Here is a 17,243-nt window from a genome sequence, read left to right on the forward strand (position 1 = left end):
TAAGTTGCTGAGGGCTGGCTTTGAATTCATGATCCTCCTGCCTCAGCCTCCCAAGTTGCTTGGATTACAGACATGAGCCATCAAGCCTGGTTATTAACTCTTTTTATAATACACGCAACCATAGTTTCCAATTACTGTGCAGACACTTTTTAAAAATATTTTTATTAATTTTTGATGGACCCTTATTTTATTTACTTATTTACATGTGGTGCTGAGAATCCCACCCAGTGCCTCACACTAGGCAAGTGTTCTACCACTGAGCCACAACCCTAGCCCTACTGTGCAGACTTTTAACTCACAGCCTAACTTGTGCCAGTTTGTAATCCCAGGTAATTGGGAGACTGAGGCAGAAGGATCTCAAGTTTGAGGCTACACTGGGCAATTTAGCAAGACTGTGTTTCAAAATAAAAAATTAAAAGGTCTGAGGGTTTAGCTCAGTGGTAGAGTTCCCCCTGATTCAATTCCCAGTACCAGAAAACAACAACAAAAACAAAACAGTAACATCAACAACAATAACAACAAAAACCTCACTGGTGAAGATGATTAGTTTTACTGAGAGAGTTAAAAAAATGGTGGTCTGGGATTGTGGCTCAGCCTCAGAGCATTTGCCTAGCATGTGCGAGGCATTGGGTTTGATCCTCAGCACCACATAATTTAAAAAAATAAATAAATAAATTAAATAAAGGTATTTAAAAACAATGGGAAAAATATGTATTTAGATTCATTTAAACATTAGTCTATTGATACATAGTAACCAGGAATTCAACAATAAAATTGCTATCTCCAGCACCTTGTGTTTTAGAGGATTAGAAATTTAAGATTGTGTTCTTGTTTTCAGGGAATTTAAAATCTATAGCAGGAACAAAAATAATTTATTCTGCCTGGGGTAAGGTCAAAGAATTGAAAAGTTGGATTCATTCATTCGTTTGTTTGTTTATTTAGTTTTTCAGCACTAGGGATTAAACTCGGGGACTTTATATGCTAGGCAAGTATTCTACCACTAAGCAATATCCCCAGCTCTCTATAAAGTATTAGAAGAAACAGTTGCTTTTAGTTCAGGAATGTGTAAAGGTCTTGAAAGAATAAATTGGAGTTTGGAAAGAACAGGAGAAGAGGAAGGCATTGTGGGAGAATATTACAGATTAGGCAGAGAACACTTGAACCAAATCATCAGTCTTAACTTCACTTATAAGGCACAGAGGCAAGAAAACACAAGATGATTCTGAAGCTCTCTGGTGGGGGATGGTTAGGGAATGTGGATGGAAGGCTGTGTTTTGTGGTCCTGCAAAAATAGTTTGTTTATGTTTCAGAACAATTTAAAGCTAGTGTGGGGAGTTCTGCCATTGAGTGTAGGGAAAATCAAGATTTTTAAGTGGACAGTGACAGGAATAGACCTGTATTTCAGAGAGACAAATCTAGCAGTATTGTGTAGATGGAACAGATAAAAATGGGAATGTTGTGTAGTATGAATGGGGTAGAAGGAAGAAAGAGATAAAGCTGCTTAAGAAGGCCTTGGAGGGGCTCAGTGGTACAGCACCTGCCTAGCATGTGCCAGGACCCCATGTCTATTCCACAGCACCACCACATAAATAAATAAATAAATAGGCAGGCCTTAGAAAGTATTGAAGGCCTAATGGGTATGTTGGTAGAAAAGAAAGAGAAGTGGGAACAGAATGGTGGGAACATTAAAAGAAGTAGAAAAGAGGTAAAAGAGGGCTGGGGATATATAGCTCAGTTGGTAGAGTGCTTGTCTTGCATGCATAGGTCTTGGGTTCAATCCCCAGCAAACCCCCCAACACACACACACACAAAAAAAAAAAAAAAAAAAAAAAAAGAAAAAGGAAAAGAGGTAAAAGATCTGGTAGTGTTTGGAGGAGAGATATTTTACTGATAAGATAGCTAGATAGAGGAATCAAGCAGTCTCCTGAAAACATGAATTGTATAAGGACTTTGATATTGGAAATGTTAGTATTTTGGTTCATAGTTACAAATGCATACTACCTTATACCTTATATCAGAAGCAAGTAAAAAGAGGATTTAGCCAGGGCTGTCTTGTTTGTTAAGTCAGAAGTATTCAACACTCCAGTGGGCCCTGGGTAGAACACACATACACATACATAAATTAATTTAAATACCTATAGTATTTAATAACTGTCGGCTCTTTGGCAATCTTGCTTTTTCTATTCCTGATTATTTTTTAAATTTTTAAAATTTTTTTGGTACTGGGGATTGATCCTAGGGTGCTTTACCACTGAGCCATGTTGCCAGCCCTTTGAGGCAGGGCCTCCCTCACTAAATGGCTTAGGACCTCGCTAAATTGCTGAGGCTGGCTTTGAACTTGGAATGCTCCTACCTCAGCCTCCTGAGCAGCTGGGATTATAGGCGGCACCACTGCATCTGGCTTTTCTATTCCTGATTATTTTTTAAAATTAGTTTCTATAGATTTTCTTGACTGAAAAAAATATTTGCATATGGTTGATAATGCAAGCTTCTTTTATAACGCTTCCTCCCAAGTTATGCTGTTTATTGGATTAAACAGGGCATCTTGGTCTGTAGATTTTCCCACATTTTGAATTTGGCTGATTGTATCTTTGGCACCTCATCTGAATTGCCTCTTTGCTCCCTATATATCTGGTGAACTGATAGTTAGATCTAAGATTTCATTCTGTTATAACTTCATTTTTTATTTTATGTATATTTTATATTTTGCTAGTTTTCAGAATATTGAGATTTTTCTTTATTATTTTTTTCTTTATTTTATTCACTTACTTATATGTGGTGCTGAGACTCAAACCCAGTGCCTCATACATGCTAGGCAAGTGCTCTACCACTGATTCACAACTCTAGCCCTGTTACAGTTTCTTTCTAAGGGAGTGGGGCAAGGAGGGAATGGGGCAAGAATACTTCCTAGGTGGTGCTGTGTATTTCTGTGTAGTCCATCAAGAGGGGCTATATGACCTTGGTGTCCTACTTCTAGTGGTGTTGAGACTGATCAACTGAGTGGGACATGGTGGTGCATGTCTTGTAATTCCAGCTATTCAGGAGATTGAGTCAGAAGGATTGCAAGTTTGAGGGTCAGTCTGGGAAAATCAGTGAGACACTGTCTCAAAATTTTAAAAGGCCTGGGGATGTAGCTCAGTGGTAGAGCACTTCCTAGCATGCATGAAGCCCTGGGTTCAATCCCTAGCATAGGTGAATGCACATTATATACACAAAACTGATCATTTGGTTTGAGTATTCTCAGCTTCTCCCACCAACCATCCTTACATGCAATGCATTTTAACAGCCAGTGGTATTGTGTCAGAAAGCCTTTATATCAGTAGTGATATTCTAGGTAATATCTTTTCCATTTATTAGCTAGAATTTTTCTGTAAAGAACCTACCCTTGGGCCAGGGTTGAGGGTCAGTGGTAGAGCACTAGCACGTGTGAGGCACTGGGTTCGATCCCTGGCACCACATACAATAAACAAACAAAATAAAGATATTGTGTCCATCTATAACTGCAAAAATATTAAAGCAAGCAAGCAAGCTTTTAAAAATAAATAGATAAAATAAATTTTAAAAAAAGGTATTAAAAATAAAAAACCTACCCTCACTGACTATTATAGTTTATCCTGGGATATTTTATATTTTGCTAGTTTTTCAAAATATTGAGATTTTTCTTTATTATTTTTTTTCTTTGGTGGTTCAAAGGGTCAGACCCAGGACCTCATGCATGCTACATACCCCATACCCCAGTCGATAATTTGAGATTTTCTAAAGTGTCATTATAAACTCATAACTTCATGTATTTGATGTTTTCCTTGCAGTTTCTTCTTCTTCTTCTTCTTTTTTTAATGCTTTAATTATCCGGTTTGGTCAGTGAGAGCTCCTTTAGGCTGGCACCCCTGTCCTTTGGACATGATCCATTCATCTTTGATAGGATCTTGCTCTTGGGCACACAAAATGTTCTAGGATTTCCTTGAAATTTCTTGCCCAGACTTGAAATTTTCAAGGAGTGCAAGTTCAAGGAGATTTTTTTAAGAAATAAAATTTTCACCTTAAGAAGCTATTAAAAATACAGGTGTAGTGGTGCATGCCTGTAATTCCAGTGGCTTGAAAGGCTGAGGCAGGAGGATCACAAGTTCAAAGCCAGCCTTAGCAACTTAGGGAGACCCTTTCTCAAAATTAAAAATTAAAAAAATGGGCTGAAAATGTGGCTCATTGGTTAAGTCCTACTGGGTTCAATCTGTGATACCAAAAATAAAAGGAATAGTGCAAGATAGAATGCAGTTATGTAAAACGATAGCAGTGTCTCACAGTGTGTTCCAGTGTTTGAAGTGTAGGAACCATTGATTGATTCCTAGAATGTTTGGGTTAGGTATTTTGGAAGAGATGAGACTGGGTGAGAGAGAGAGAGAGAGAGAGAGAGAAAAAAAAAAAAAGAGAGAGAGAAAACCGGTATGCCCATTGTTGGGCAGAAATAGGAGGTGTTTGTGGGATAGTGAAGGAGCTTGGCTAGAACAGAGTATCTTCACTTTGGTCTTGATTTTGGAAGCACAGGGGAATATGAGAATGTTCTCACAATTGAGAGCGACAGGGAGAGTCATACTTTAGAAAGGTTGATCTTCTAACGTGGTTTAGCAGTAGTTTAAAGCAGTGGTTTTTGTGTAGGGATCTACAACATAATCTTTGAAAGATAAAACAAAGCAAAAACCCTAATGTCAGGATCCTATCTTTAAAGTTTTGTATTAGATAAGCAACTTGTATTAGATTTGCTTCCAGAGACAATTTGTGTTTACTTTTATAAATAGATTAAGCAGTAGCATCTTTTTAAATCTAGTTTTTCCCCTTTTAATTCATGGAGGGGGGAGTCTAGGCTCATTTGCTTTTCAAAAGACTGCTGTGTGATTTTGTTTTGTGTAACTCGTTTGATTCTATTGAGTCAAAGACTAAAATTCAAAGAAGAGTTCATCTGTTTCAAGTATTCTAGACATGTGGTAGTGAGTCCATGGATTAGGGAGGGGAAGGCAATGAGGAGAAGAGGTAGGAGGGACCACAACAATGCAAATTTCTGTCTGAAAAGTTTTCCTATGGTTTGTCATGAATAATGTCAATACTAATACAAGGATTCTAAGAGAAGAAAACAAAGATGACCCCAGAACTTAAATAATGGGGCCTGGGAGAATGATGTTGGCAGAAATGGGAAGATTGAAAAATTATTAGTTTGGGAAAGAAGATATGGACATGATGAAAGTTGAGATGATGGTTATATATTAAAGGAAACTCTAGGAGGTTGAAATGTGTTTGATATCATGTTTTATCAGAATGCATCATCTTTTTGGCATGGTATTTAACTGGTGAATACAAGATATACTATATCAATTGGAGGGTATAATAATTCCCAAAGTTTTCATTTGATAAATGCAATCACAAAAATATTTGATATGTTATATAAAGTACTATTAGTTCCATATAAAGTGAAATGAAAAACAGATTGGAAAAAACATTGCAACATATATAAAAATATTAGTATTAAAAATATTGTGATCATTTAAAGCAAAACCAAAAATCAGCAAATAGGCAAAGACTCAAACAGATGATTCCCACAGCTCGGTAATCCAGTTCATTAATTTATTTGTTCAACAAACACTGAGCTCTTCAAACAGGTACTGTTCTAACTGCTAGCACATAGGACAGGAGATCTCTGAATACTTTGGTATGGCCTGAGAGATGGACATTGATACTACTGCTAGGAGAATTAGTGCACTGAGGTAGAGAGTGACTCGGGTTTTATTTTTTGCCTTTTCCTGGGGAAAACATTGGTAGTGTTGTGCCACTGAAGGTTAGTATTTCTAAACTGTTTAATTATGTGGAAAAAAATTAGTCAGATTTAAATACTGGTTGGGTTCCCTGATAATTGGACTCATAAATACTTTTCTTTTTTAACTTTTCCCTTTTCATTTTATTCGTGAATATTAATAGAGTAATGAATAGAGTGTAGAATTCTTCCTGACTAGAGAGAGAGAGAGGTTGCTTCTTGTGGAGATTACATACTTTTTTTTTTTTTCACTGAAGAGTGTTGATGTTGTTCTGTTGGGATGGGAATTATTCCTCAGAAAATATTAATATATTTTTTTTTCTGGCTTCTTTTAGTAGTGAAATGTAGTGATTTCACTACATTCTGCCACGAGTCCCTGGCACATCTGAAGTGTAGGACCTGAGTCTGTGGGAATCTTCTCTGCTTATTGTGTAGAGTGCTCCTGCAGGTCAAATGGGATGCATGCCAAGGAACTTCCAAGTTAATCACTGCATAGGGGTAATTAAAGGAGCCAGCACAAACTTATCTCTGTCCTTTGCTGTTTAATTACACATGGTATAACCAAATGGTTCAAACTGTAATTAAAAGTATAAAATTCAATACATTTCTTTAAAGAAAGGAAATAGGGGGTTTGCAGATGGGAAGTTAGCTGTTCAAGGAACTCTTTTAACAAATAAACATTGTAAATTTTTCATTTACCTTTGAAGATTGATCCAGAAATACAGAAAGCAAGATAGATGCCTGGTTTTTTTTTTTTTTTTTTTTTTTTGTTGTTGTTTTAGAGTTTTAAAAGTTTAGGGACTTTTTTTTTAGATATGAGAAGGAGATAATAGAGTAGGAAACCAAATTTCTTTCTTCAATATTTGATAATTTACTACTAGCTATATGACTTGTCGGGGGAGAAAGGGAATGAGATTTCTAGAAGTGAAAATAAGTAGAACTCTTAGGCTTCAGTTTGCTTGTGTTTCCTTTAATTTTGACTATCTTGTATGGAACCTTTTTCTTTTTAAAGGAAACTTGAACATAACTTCAAAAGAAGATTTGATACTTTATTTCTGGACTGCATATACATTACAAAGGCCATCAGAATGTCGGGAGCCTCAGTGAAGGTTGCTGTCCGTGTGAGGCCCTTCAATTCTCGAGAGACCAGCAAAGAGTCCAAGTGCATCATTCAGATGCAAGGCAACTCGACCAGTGAGTGCATATTCTCAGTTCTGTATCTCACCTTCTTCACCTCCCTCCCTGCCCTTCTTTCTGTGATCAGAATAAATGAACATTTGTATGTTAACACTTTGAACTTTGCCATTCTGAATGATCCATTCATTGCTTCCTCCTCTGAGATATTTGCTGCAGTACTTAAATGTGGACTGTGTATTTTGCTCTTTATAATTGGAAACCATGAATAAATGAACTGATTTAGCTATTATTAATGCCTTCTAAGTAGTTGACATCTTAATGACAGTAAAGATGTAAGCAGAGATTTTATTAAATCATGACATAAAATAGCTATGAAAGTCCCGAGAGAGAGAGAGAGAGTGAGAGAGAGAGAATTTTTTAATATTTATTTTTCAGTTCTCGGTGGATACAACATCTTTGTTTGTATGTGGTGCTGAGGATTGAACCCGGGCCGCATGCATGCCAGGCGAGCGCGCTATTGCTTGAGCCACATCCCCAGCCCTTCTTTCTCTATTTTAAATAGCATTTGAACTTGCCAAGATGGTCTTAAAATTTATCTTCCTAAATGGGCGTGGTAACACATGCCTGTAATCTCAGCAGCTAGAGAGCCTTAGACCAGAGGATCATGAATTCAAAGCCATCCTCAGCAACTTATCAAGGATCTAAGCAACTCAGTGAGACCCTTTCTCTAAATAAAATATAAAAAAGGGCTGGGGATGTGGCTCAGTGGTTGAGTGCCCCTGAGTTTAGTCTCTGGTAACAAAAAAAAAAGTTTCTGAGATTGGCTTCAAACTTGCAATCCTCCTGCTTCAGCCTCCAGAGTTGCTGGGTCATGGGCATATGCCACTGTGCTTGGCCTTCTTCAGTAACGTTTAAATAAAGTTAAACATATTTGTTTCCACAAACATTTATTTATAAAGAAATTTTTAAAAAGGGGGCAGGTAGGCTGGGGATATGGCTCAGTGGTAAAGCAGTCCTTGGTTTAATCCCTGCTACCAAAAAAAAAAAAGAAAGAAAGAATGTAATGTGACTTGGGTCTGTGGGCAAAAAATTTATTATTTAAAATACAGGCAGGCTCTTCTATCTTTAAATCTATAATTTTTGCAATAGAGAAGAATCATTGATCTTTCAGACAAAATTCTAAAGTAACCATTTTGACCTCATCTGTCTGCTGGTGGTCAATATTTGTTCCATAAAAGCCAGCTAGATATTGCAGCCCACATTTCAGGATAGTTAATATAGAACTTAAAGTATTTCATTGATAAATGCAATATAACTTCTCATTTGTCTGATTGTACATGATGTAGAGTTAAACAGGTCATGTAATTATATATGTACAGGGTAATAATGTTTGATTCATTCTACTATCATTCCTACTCCAATATCCCCCCCTAATTTGACGACACCCTCCCCCCCATTGGCTTCCGCATATCAGAGAAAACATTTGGCCTTTGGTTCTTTGGGATTGGCTTATTTTGCTTAGCATAATGTTCTCCATTTCCATCCATTTACCGGCTAATTTCATTCTTCTTTAAGGCTGAGTAATGTTCCATTGCATGTATATACTACAGTTTTTTTAAATCCATTCATCTATTGAAGGGCATCTAGGTTGATTCCATAATTTGACTATTGTGAATTGAGCTGCTATAAACATTGATGTGGCTGTGTCACTGTAGTATGCTGATTGTATGTCCTGTGGGTATAAACCTAGGAGTGGGATGACTGGATCAAGTGATGGTTCCATTCCAAGTTTAAAACTGGTTTTTAAATAAAGATTCAAGTCATGGGTGTGGTGGTGTGTACTTATAGTCCCAGCTACACAGGAAGCTGATGCAGGAGGATTGCTTGTGTCCAGGAGTTCAAGGCCAGGCTGGGCAACATAGCAAGACCCTATCTCAGAAAAAGAAAGAAAGAAAGAGAAAAGAAAAGGAAAAGATTCAAAAATAGTAGTCTAGCCAGGTATGGTGACACATTGCCATCCTTTTTTGTTTTTTATTTTGAGACAAGGTCTTGCTAAGTTGTTTAGGGCCTCGGTGAGTTACTGAGCCTGGCCTTGAAGCTGTGATCCTCCTGCCTCAGCCTCCCAAGTCACTGGGATTACAGGCATGTGCCTCCTGCCTCTCAATATTGTTACATTGGGGACTCAGGCTTCAGTCAGAGTTTTGTTGAAGACAAACCATCTTTAAACTCTTGTAAAGTTTTTCTGTAGAGAAATAAATGTGGGTTTGCTTGTTTTCTGATTTTGCTAGTATGGATTAAAACTCACTAAAATGGACCGGGGATGTAGATTGCCTAGCATGCATGAAATTCTGGATTCAGTCCCCAGTACTGGGAGAAAAAAGAAACCTTACTAAGAGATTATGATTATAATTATATTTTTGTTACTGGGGATTGAGCCCAGGGTTTCAAGCATGCAAGGCAAGTACTCCATGATTGACCCATATCCCCAGCCCTAAGAGATTGTTGATGGCTAATCAAGAAGGAGTTAGGTCTCGTATCTAGGCTAGGCAACTCACTATTTGACTTTATTATTTTAATTGTATTAAAAATGAAGTCAGGGGCTGGGGATGTGGCTCAAGCGGTAGCGCGCTCGTCTGGCATGCGTGTGGCCCGGGTTCGATCCTCAGCACCACATACAAACAAAGATGTTGTGTCTGCCAAAAATGAAAAAATAAATATTAAATTCTCTCTTTCTCTCTCTTAAAAAAAAATGAATTCAGTTTAGAGGATAAAGTAAAATCATCCAAATGTGATATTCAGTCTGGAAGAATTTCAGATGTTTTAATTTGTGTCAAAAGCAAATTGAAGAAGGAAATAAGAAATCTTTTGAGAATAGGTCTATAAAATTTTAGAATTGGTTGGGATATAAATTCTACTCACCCATTTTGGCTTATCTCCCACAAAAATCTCCAGAATTATTAAAAATATTGATATATCTTTTTTTTTAAAGAGAGAGAGAATTTTTTAATATTTATTTTTTAGTTCTCCGCAGACACATCTTTCTTTCTTTGTGGTGCTGAGGATTGAACCTGGGCTGCACGCATGCTAGGCGAGCGAGCTACCGTTTGAGCCACATCCCCAGCCCTTGATATATCTTTTGATTAAATATTATAGATGAAATGTCTGGGTTCCCAATCTTTTAAAATTATTGCATTGTATTTATACATAATAATGGGGTTCATTTTGAACACAAAGTAAATATTCAGTTAGAGAATACTAGTATGTGAAATATACTAGTGCTATACTAGTATTTGAAAACCCATCTCTGGACCACCTCAAGCACATGCTGAACTGCTAATGATTTCTTTTAACACATATTGTTCAAAACTGGACTAATGGCTCTGCTCTGCCTTGCCCTTCCTTTCTTTCCCTTTTACCTTTTTGAGAGTCTGCTGTAAAATGAGTGTATAGTAGTTGGAGAGACTAATGCATCATTGGACCCTACCTTTTTATGGCATCCTTAAAGTTTGTGATAGGAGATACCAAGATATACACAAATAACTAATATAGAATGAAAGTGATCAAATGATAATTGCCATTAAAAAAGTGTTTTTAAAAAGTAGAAGTGTGAGTTTGGAAAAGAGTAAATGCAAGGAGTCGTTGATGAAAAATAGTGGTTAAGCTGAACCTTGAGGAATGAATAGGATTTAACCTAATATACCAGTGTAGTGGATGTTTGGAATATTAATGGTTAAGTGGTGGGTTTAGATGGGGAGAGTGCATACATTCTTGCAAAAATGAGATGAAATGAGTATGCTGTAGCCATGTGTGTTAGCTTCATTAAAAGGCTGCTGTGCTGGCAAACTGGCCTGTATTGCTGCTCACAGGGATTATAGCTGATTGCACATGGAATGCAGTGGAATATTCCTGCTATCAGATCTTTTATGAAAAAGTAGAAAAGTATAAAGAGTGCTTTAGGGAATGCAAAATCTGAAAACTGAGTAGCAGCCATTTTACTTAAGCACTTTCTGATTTTGAAGGAAATATTTTCCATGGCCTAGATAAATGTTACTGCCTTGACATTTTAGAGTCCTGAGTGCATACAAATGTCTTTGTTCAATGATATCATTATATTCCAAGTTTCTCCCACTTAGGAGGCATTTTTTATTTTATTTATTTATTTTTAATATTTTTTTATTAGTTTCTCAAGACATTACAATGATTTTGACATCATACATTTGATTCAAATGGGGTACGTAATCTCATTTTTCCATGTGTACAGATTGCAGGATCACATTGGTTATACAGCAGGAGGCATTTTTTTATTGTCTAATTTGTAAAAAGGAAAATGGGGGAGTTAATGATTTAACTGCTCACGTTTATGTGTAAATCTGGAGATAGTGAACCTTCATAAATTGAGAGAAACAGGAGGTATATATAAAGCTGGTGTTTCACTTATGATGTGAGATATATACTCCATTGGGTGATTGAGTTGCAGTATTTTGTTTTATTCTTCCTTTGCCCAGGGTCTTCCACTGAGCTATATTCCCTGCCTTTTTTAGTTTTTTTTTTTTTAAAGACAGGGGCTTACTAAATTGCCAGGACTGATCTATACTTTGGAATCCTCTTGCCTCAACCTCCTGAGTAGCTGGAATTACAGACACACTCTGCCATGCCTGGCAAGCCCTTTTTATTTTATTTTGAGACAGGGTCTCCCTAAGTTGCTCAGCCTGGTCTTGAACTTTCAGTCTTCCTCTTTCAGCCTCCCCAGTAGCTAGGATTTAGGCCACCACACCTGGCAATCTCAGTTAATCTTGCAAATAAAGATGTTGTATACATATGCCTGCTCATAGTAGGGAATAGGGCATATCATATACAAGGCATGTAAGTCCTTGCTTATAGTATGCTCATTTCAAAACCTTTTAGCCAGGTGTTTGCTCTTTTCCTTTCCAAAGTGGGGAATCTTTAATTTTTTGTATGTTTTTTCCACTTTTTAAATTGGTGAATTATAATTTTATGTAATGATGGGATTCATTATTACTTACATGTACACAATGTAACAGCATAATTTGACCAATGTTATTTCCCAGTATTTTGCTCCCCTCATCCCTCCCCTGGACTCTTCCCTCTACTCTACTGATCTCTCTTCTGTTTTCATGATATTCCCTCCATCCCCATACCTTTATTCTCCTTTTTCTTATTTAGCTTCCACCTATGAGAGAAAATATTTGACCCTTGACTTTTGGGAGTTTGGCTTATTTTGCTTAGTAGTATTCTCATGTTTTATTCATTTTCTTGCAAATGACATAATTTCATTTGACTTCTTTTTAAAAAATACTTATTTTTTAAAATACCTTTATTTATTTATTTTTATGTGGTGCTGAGGATCGAACCCAGGGCCTCACACATGCTAGACGAGCACTCTACCTCTGAGCTACAACCCCAGCCCTTATTTGACTTCTTTATGGCTGAATTAATCTTCTTTGGGTATATGTACCACATTTTCTTTATCTGTTCATCCACTGATGAACACCTAGGCTGGTTGGTTCCACAGTTTGGCTCTTGTGAATTGTGCTGCTATAAACATGGAGTAGCATAATTGGATCACATTGGTGGTTCCATTCCTAGTCTTTTGAGGAAACTTCATACTGGAATCTTTACTTTTACAGTCAAATGTTCATTGATTAAATGATTCTCATTTACTGGAATAAAAGAAGGTAAGCAACAAGAATATAAAGAGGTTTATAGGGGCTGGGGTTGTGGCTCAGAGGTACAGCGCTCACCTAGCACATGTGAGGCACTAGGTTTGATCCTCAGCACCACATAAAAATGAAATAAAGATTTTTTTTTTAAAAGAAGAGGTTTATAGGGCATAGGGAGAGAGTTTAGTAAACTATCGAAATCAGATTGGCTACCAGTGGCAGTAAACTTTTTAAAAATTCTGAAATGCAACACTTTTCTTGTGGTTAGGACTTGCAGCTATAGCAACAAGGGAGTGTGTGTGTGTGTGTGTGTGTGTGTGTGTGTGTGTTTGGAGATGGTGAGTAAAAATAAAGGTGCCTCTGAAATGATGCTACATTTACTCAACTGGAGTTGGTTAAAAGCAGTTAAAACAGGTCAACAAAGGGGAAAGTCTAGGACCTGAGCCTGATTATCGATGGCTTTCTTTTCCTTCAGGGATATTGACTAATTAATAGCACATTTCCTCTGCAGTGTCAGAGTTGGGGAAGACATGATCCTTGAGGCTACCTTTCTTTGTCAGACATGTCTGTTGGCCACTGATTTGGCTGGGGACCATTGTCACCCTGATCCTTCTGCCCCCTTTCAGTTTTTAAATTACCACTTCCCTTCCCTTCCCTCATAATTTAACACATACTTTGTTATTTCTTCTACATCCAACACAGTTTTATTTAGTAGTTCATGACTTCTCAGGTGGCGGATTGCTAAGTTGACATTCTGAAATGTATCTCTATATTTATAATGTTGTTTATTCTGCTTAGATAAAGTTTATGGTCATAAAGAGGATATTAGATTGTGCCATTTGTAGATATCGGGTGTATTTTTTTGTTGTTGTATACATTTAAAAACACTATTGCATTTGATTACTTAGACATATCATAGAAAGGCATTTTGTTTGTAGTGAAAGGAAAATTGTTTTGGTATGTTATACGCATATCTTCTAAATTTATCTGCTTCTGATCTTCTTGGTTTTGGAAATGAAGATAACTTTGACATTTGTCAATAAAGTATTGATTGGTTATATGAATACAATTTAATGGCATATTGGTGTTGAAATCATTTTTTTCTTCTTGGCATATCTTGCAGTTTTTCTCAAGTTCTTGCTGTAGAATTTGTATTTATAGCACTGCCTTGGGAGCAACTGAGGATTGCGTGTTTTGGTTGCTTCAGTGAACAAAAGAGGATTCTTTTGACTTAAGTATGGTTTTGCAGCAGTAATTGCTCTCTGTGACTTTCATTGTTTTCTTTACATTAGGAAAATACTGGGAGTTATTGTTCAGGGAAAAGTATTATTCTGTAATTATCTTGGGTATTTATCTGTTTTCCAGCAAATTAGAATAAGTAGCATGCTTATTTCTTATTTAACAGCTCTTTAATCTGGCTATCAGGGTCCTCCTCTTCTCTGCAGTACTTCAGTCATGTCCTCTTGGACTAGGTGCTGATAAGCAGTTTTCACTTGACAAAATGTGTCTCATAAGAAAGACAGCAGCCTGAAGGGGAAAAGAAATAATTCTGAGGTTGTGTTTGATGTCTCTTTTACCTTCCTAAAATAAGTGTTCAGTAAATTGAATTTGCTTTACCTTTCTCTTATCATTTGCTATATATAATTTTTCTTCTGAATTAGTAACAACTTCTTTCAAATATCTACTGAACAATTTTTTTTTTTTTTTTTTTTGCTACTCGCTTGACCACTGAGCCACATCCTTCTTTTGTGTTTTATTTAGAGAAGGATCTCACTAAGTTGCACCTTGCTGTTGCTGAGGCTGGCTTTGAACTCGCAACCTTCCTGTCTCAGCCTGCAGAGCCAGCTGCAGGAATTATAGGTGTGCTCCACCGTGCCTGGCTTTGAACAATATTTTTAAAAATGTCTTTAAAATAGATCAAAATGAGGCTTAGAGTCTCAGGAAACTTTTGTTTGAGGAATGCCAATTTTTTTTTTCTTTTGTAGCAAATAATAGCATATTACTGTTCTTCCAAGACATTGACTGCTTCTCTAACTCTTGTCAAGGAGTTGTCTTCTGGTGTTTTACCTAGTGTCAACTTTACTCCATCAGTATCACAGCTTAACACTGTTAATTAAAAAAAATACAAAAGGTAGATAATTTGTTAGCTCTCATAGCGCAGGTTCTACCTGTTGTCTTTGTCCCTTGTTTTAGAACACTTTACTGACATATTTAGTATATCCATTAATGAGATAAACCTATTAGCTCTAGAATGTAAAAATACCATGTTAAAGTCTTTTGTTCTGAAAACAAAAGTAATTGAAAAATTGGAAAATAAAAAAAAATAAAGAAAAATCATTTCTAATCTTACCACTCAGAGACGTTACTGTTAACATCTCGATGTGTCTGCTGCTCTTTTCCTTTCTTGTACTTGTACACATAATAAATTTTTTGCACGCGCACACACACACACACACACACACACTCTACTTTTTAGCTTGCTTCTTCTCATCTGCTGTTTTCAGTGTAACTATTTTTCTACATGACTTAGTGACTATATAAAATTCTATAATATGGTCTTTTTTTTGGGTAGGGTTCCTTCTAATTCATGTAACACCTCCATAACTTTTCCTTTTTTGGCACTGGCTATTAAACCCAGGGGCGCTCTACCACTGATCTATACTTCCTAGCCCCCCCCCCCTTAAAAATAATAATTCTATTTATTTATTTATATGAGGTGCTGAGGATCCAGTCCAGTGCCCCACACATGCTAGATAAGCACTCTGCCACTAAGCTATAGCCCAGCCCCCCTTTTCTTAAATATGCTTAAAAATAAGATTTCAGGGCTGGGGTGTACCCATGTTTTATTTAATTCATCATGTGTTTTCAGGTACTAGAGCTTTAAATTCTTATTAAATGGAGATGTTAGGTTAGGGTGTGTAGCTCAGCATTAGAGTGCATGTTTAGCAGGTGCAACAAACTGGGTTCAATTTCCAGCACACACACGCACAAAAAAAAGTGTTGCATGGTTATTGTAAGGATCAAATGAAATAATATGGTATTTTAAAATATTTTGTCATTAATTTTAATTCGTCACTAAATTACTTTCAGTGAGAAAATATAAGGGCAAAAATTATTGAAGCCATCACAAAGTTGGAGGGGGCTTTTTTTTTGTTGTGTAGTTGGAATTGCTTTTTATTATATTATATAATTTAAACTTCCTTAACTACTTAAATAAATTGTTGTCACATCAAATCATCTAAGAGAGACAATGGGAAAATTTTTTTAATAGGAAATCTAGTCTTCTTTCTTTGTTGCTTTTCATCTTACTCTCTAGTCATTTGAGGTCGCTTTGATGAATATCCAAACTGAACTTTATGTTGCTTTTATATGTGCTTTTGTTGGTTTCTCATGTCCAGAGGTTGGTTCATCCCTTTCCTTTCCTTCCCTTCCCTTCCCTTCCTTCCTTCCTTCCTTCCTTCCTTCCTTCCTCCTGTCCTTCCTTCTTTGCAACTCTCAAGAGATGCTTTGGAGTTCATTTTTAAAAGTTCATGCCAGTAACATGGTGCTGATTGCTTTTGGTAGTTGCCCAGTGAAATGTGAAGCCTTGTAATGGGAGCCAACAGTCTGGAGAGCGGTTAGTTTTAAAGGAACCACTACTTCTAGTCCTGTTAGGCACAGTGGGCATTCATAGATTTAATTTTTGCTCTTTCAAGGAATGGGTATTGTAATAGGCTAAGACTATTTTTAATTGTATTGTTGGATGAAGTCTTACAAGTGGTAGGAATAAGAAATATGAAAGTATATTTTCAAATGTCTATGGGAAATTAGGTTTTTGATGTTTAGCATACAGGCCACCAAACTTTCAGAGTTTTCAGACTTATCTTAGATATACATAGTAATGGAAGTAGTGTGATGACTGTTAGTAACGCACTGAGGATGGGCATCCAAATTAAGGAGGGGTGGGAGGGGAAAGGTAGGAAATGTCTGAGAGGCCTTTGTTTTTGAGAACAGGGAACTGAAGGGCCAGAATTAGCAGAAGCTGCACAATGAGGAAATGATTTAACTACATGTATTGTTTCCCCAGACATTGTTCTGGTCTGATACCAGAGTTCCTTTCATTGTGAATAAACTTGAGGAGGCAAAATGGGTGAAAGGAAAAACAAAAACCTTTACTTTTTAAATTGCCTTTTGTTGAGGAAAAATACCATGATTAGTAATTAACAACAATAAACATTTAAGCTGTGCCAGGCACACTTAGGCACCACCACAATAATCTTCCTATATTCACAGAAGGTGGCACTGAGGCCTGGGGGTGCTAGCCCACTTGCCTGGGCTCTCACAAATCTGGGAATTGGGAGAACCAGAAAATGTACTTGGCTGCCTGCTCCTCATTTTTTTCTTTTGTCACCTCTTTTTTTTTTTTTTTAATGCATTTTGTTTTTTTATTATTATGTGGTGCTGAGGATCGAACCCAGGGCCTTGCACATGCTAGGCAAGTGCTCTACCACTGAGCCCCAGCCCCAGCCCCAGCCCCTTCTGTCACCTCTTAAGATAGTTTTTCCACTTTTCTGTGCAGCAATCCTGAATGTCTTTGTCTAATTTGAATTTTACTGTTAGGTTAATATTTATCTTGGTGTCTCTTC

At 36.8% G+C, this 17,243-nt stretch overlaps 1 protein-coding gene across 6 annotated transcripts in view; it reads left to right on the forward strand.

Moving 5' to 3' along the window:
- The window catches only part of Kif1b (kinesin family member 1B), a 147,878-nt gene that overhangs the window by 12,769 nt on the left and 117,866 nt on the right, over nucleotides 1-17,243 (forward strand). For all 6 annotated transcript variants that reach the window (XM_071617338.1, XM_071617339.1, XM_071617340.1 and 3 more), the window contains exon 2: nucleotides 6,813-6,994. In XM_071617338.1, coding sequence (XP_071473439.1) covers nucleotides 6,889-6,994 — 106 coding nt within the window. In that variant the 5' untranslated portion in view covers nucleotides 6,813-6,888. The remainder of the gene's footprint in view (nucleotides 1-6,812; nucleotides 6,995-17,243) is intronic.

Source organism: Marmota flaviventris, chromosome 10, assembly GCF_047511675.1.
Source record: "Marmota flaviventris isolate mMarFla1 chromosome 10, mMarFla1.hap1, whole genome shotgun sequence".
Lineage (NCBI taxonomy): Eukaryota > Metazoa > Chordata > Mammalia > Rodentia > Sciuridae > Marmota > Marmota flaviventris.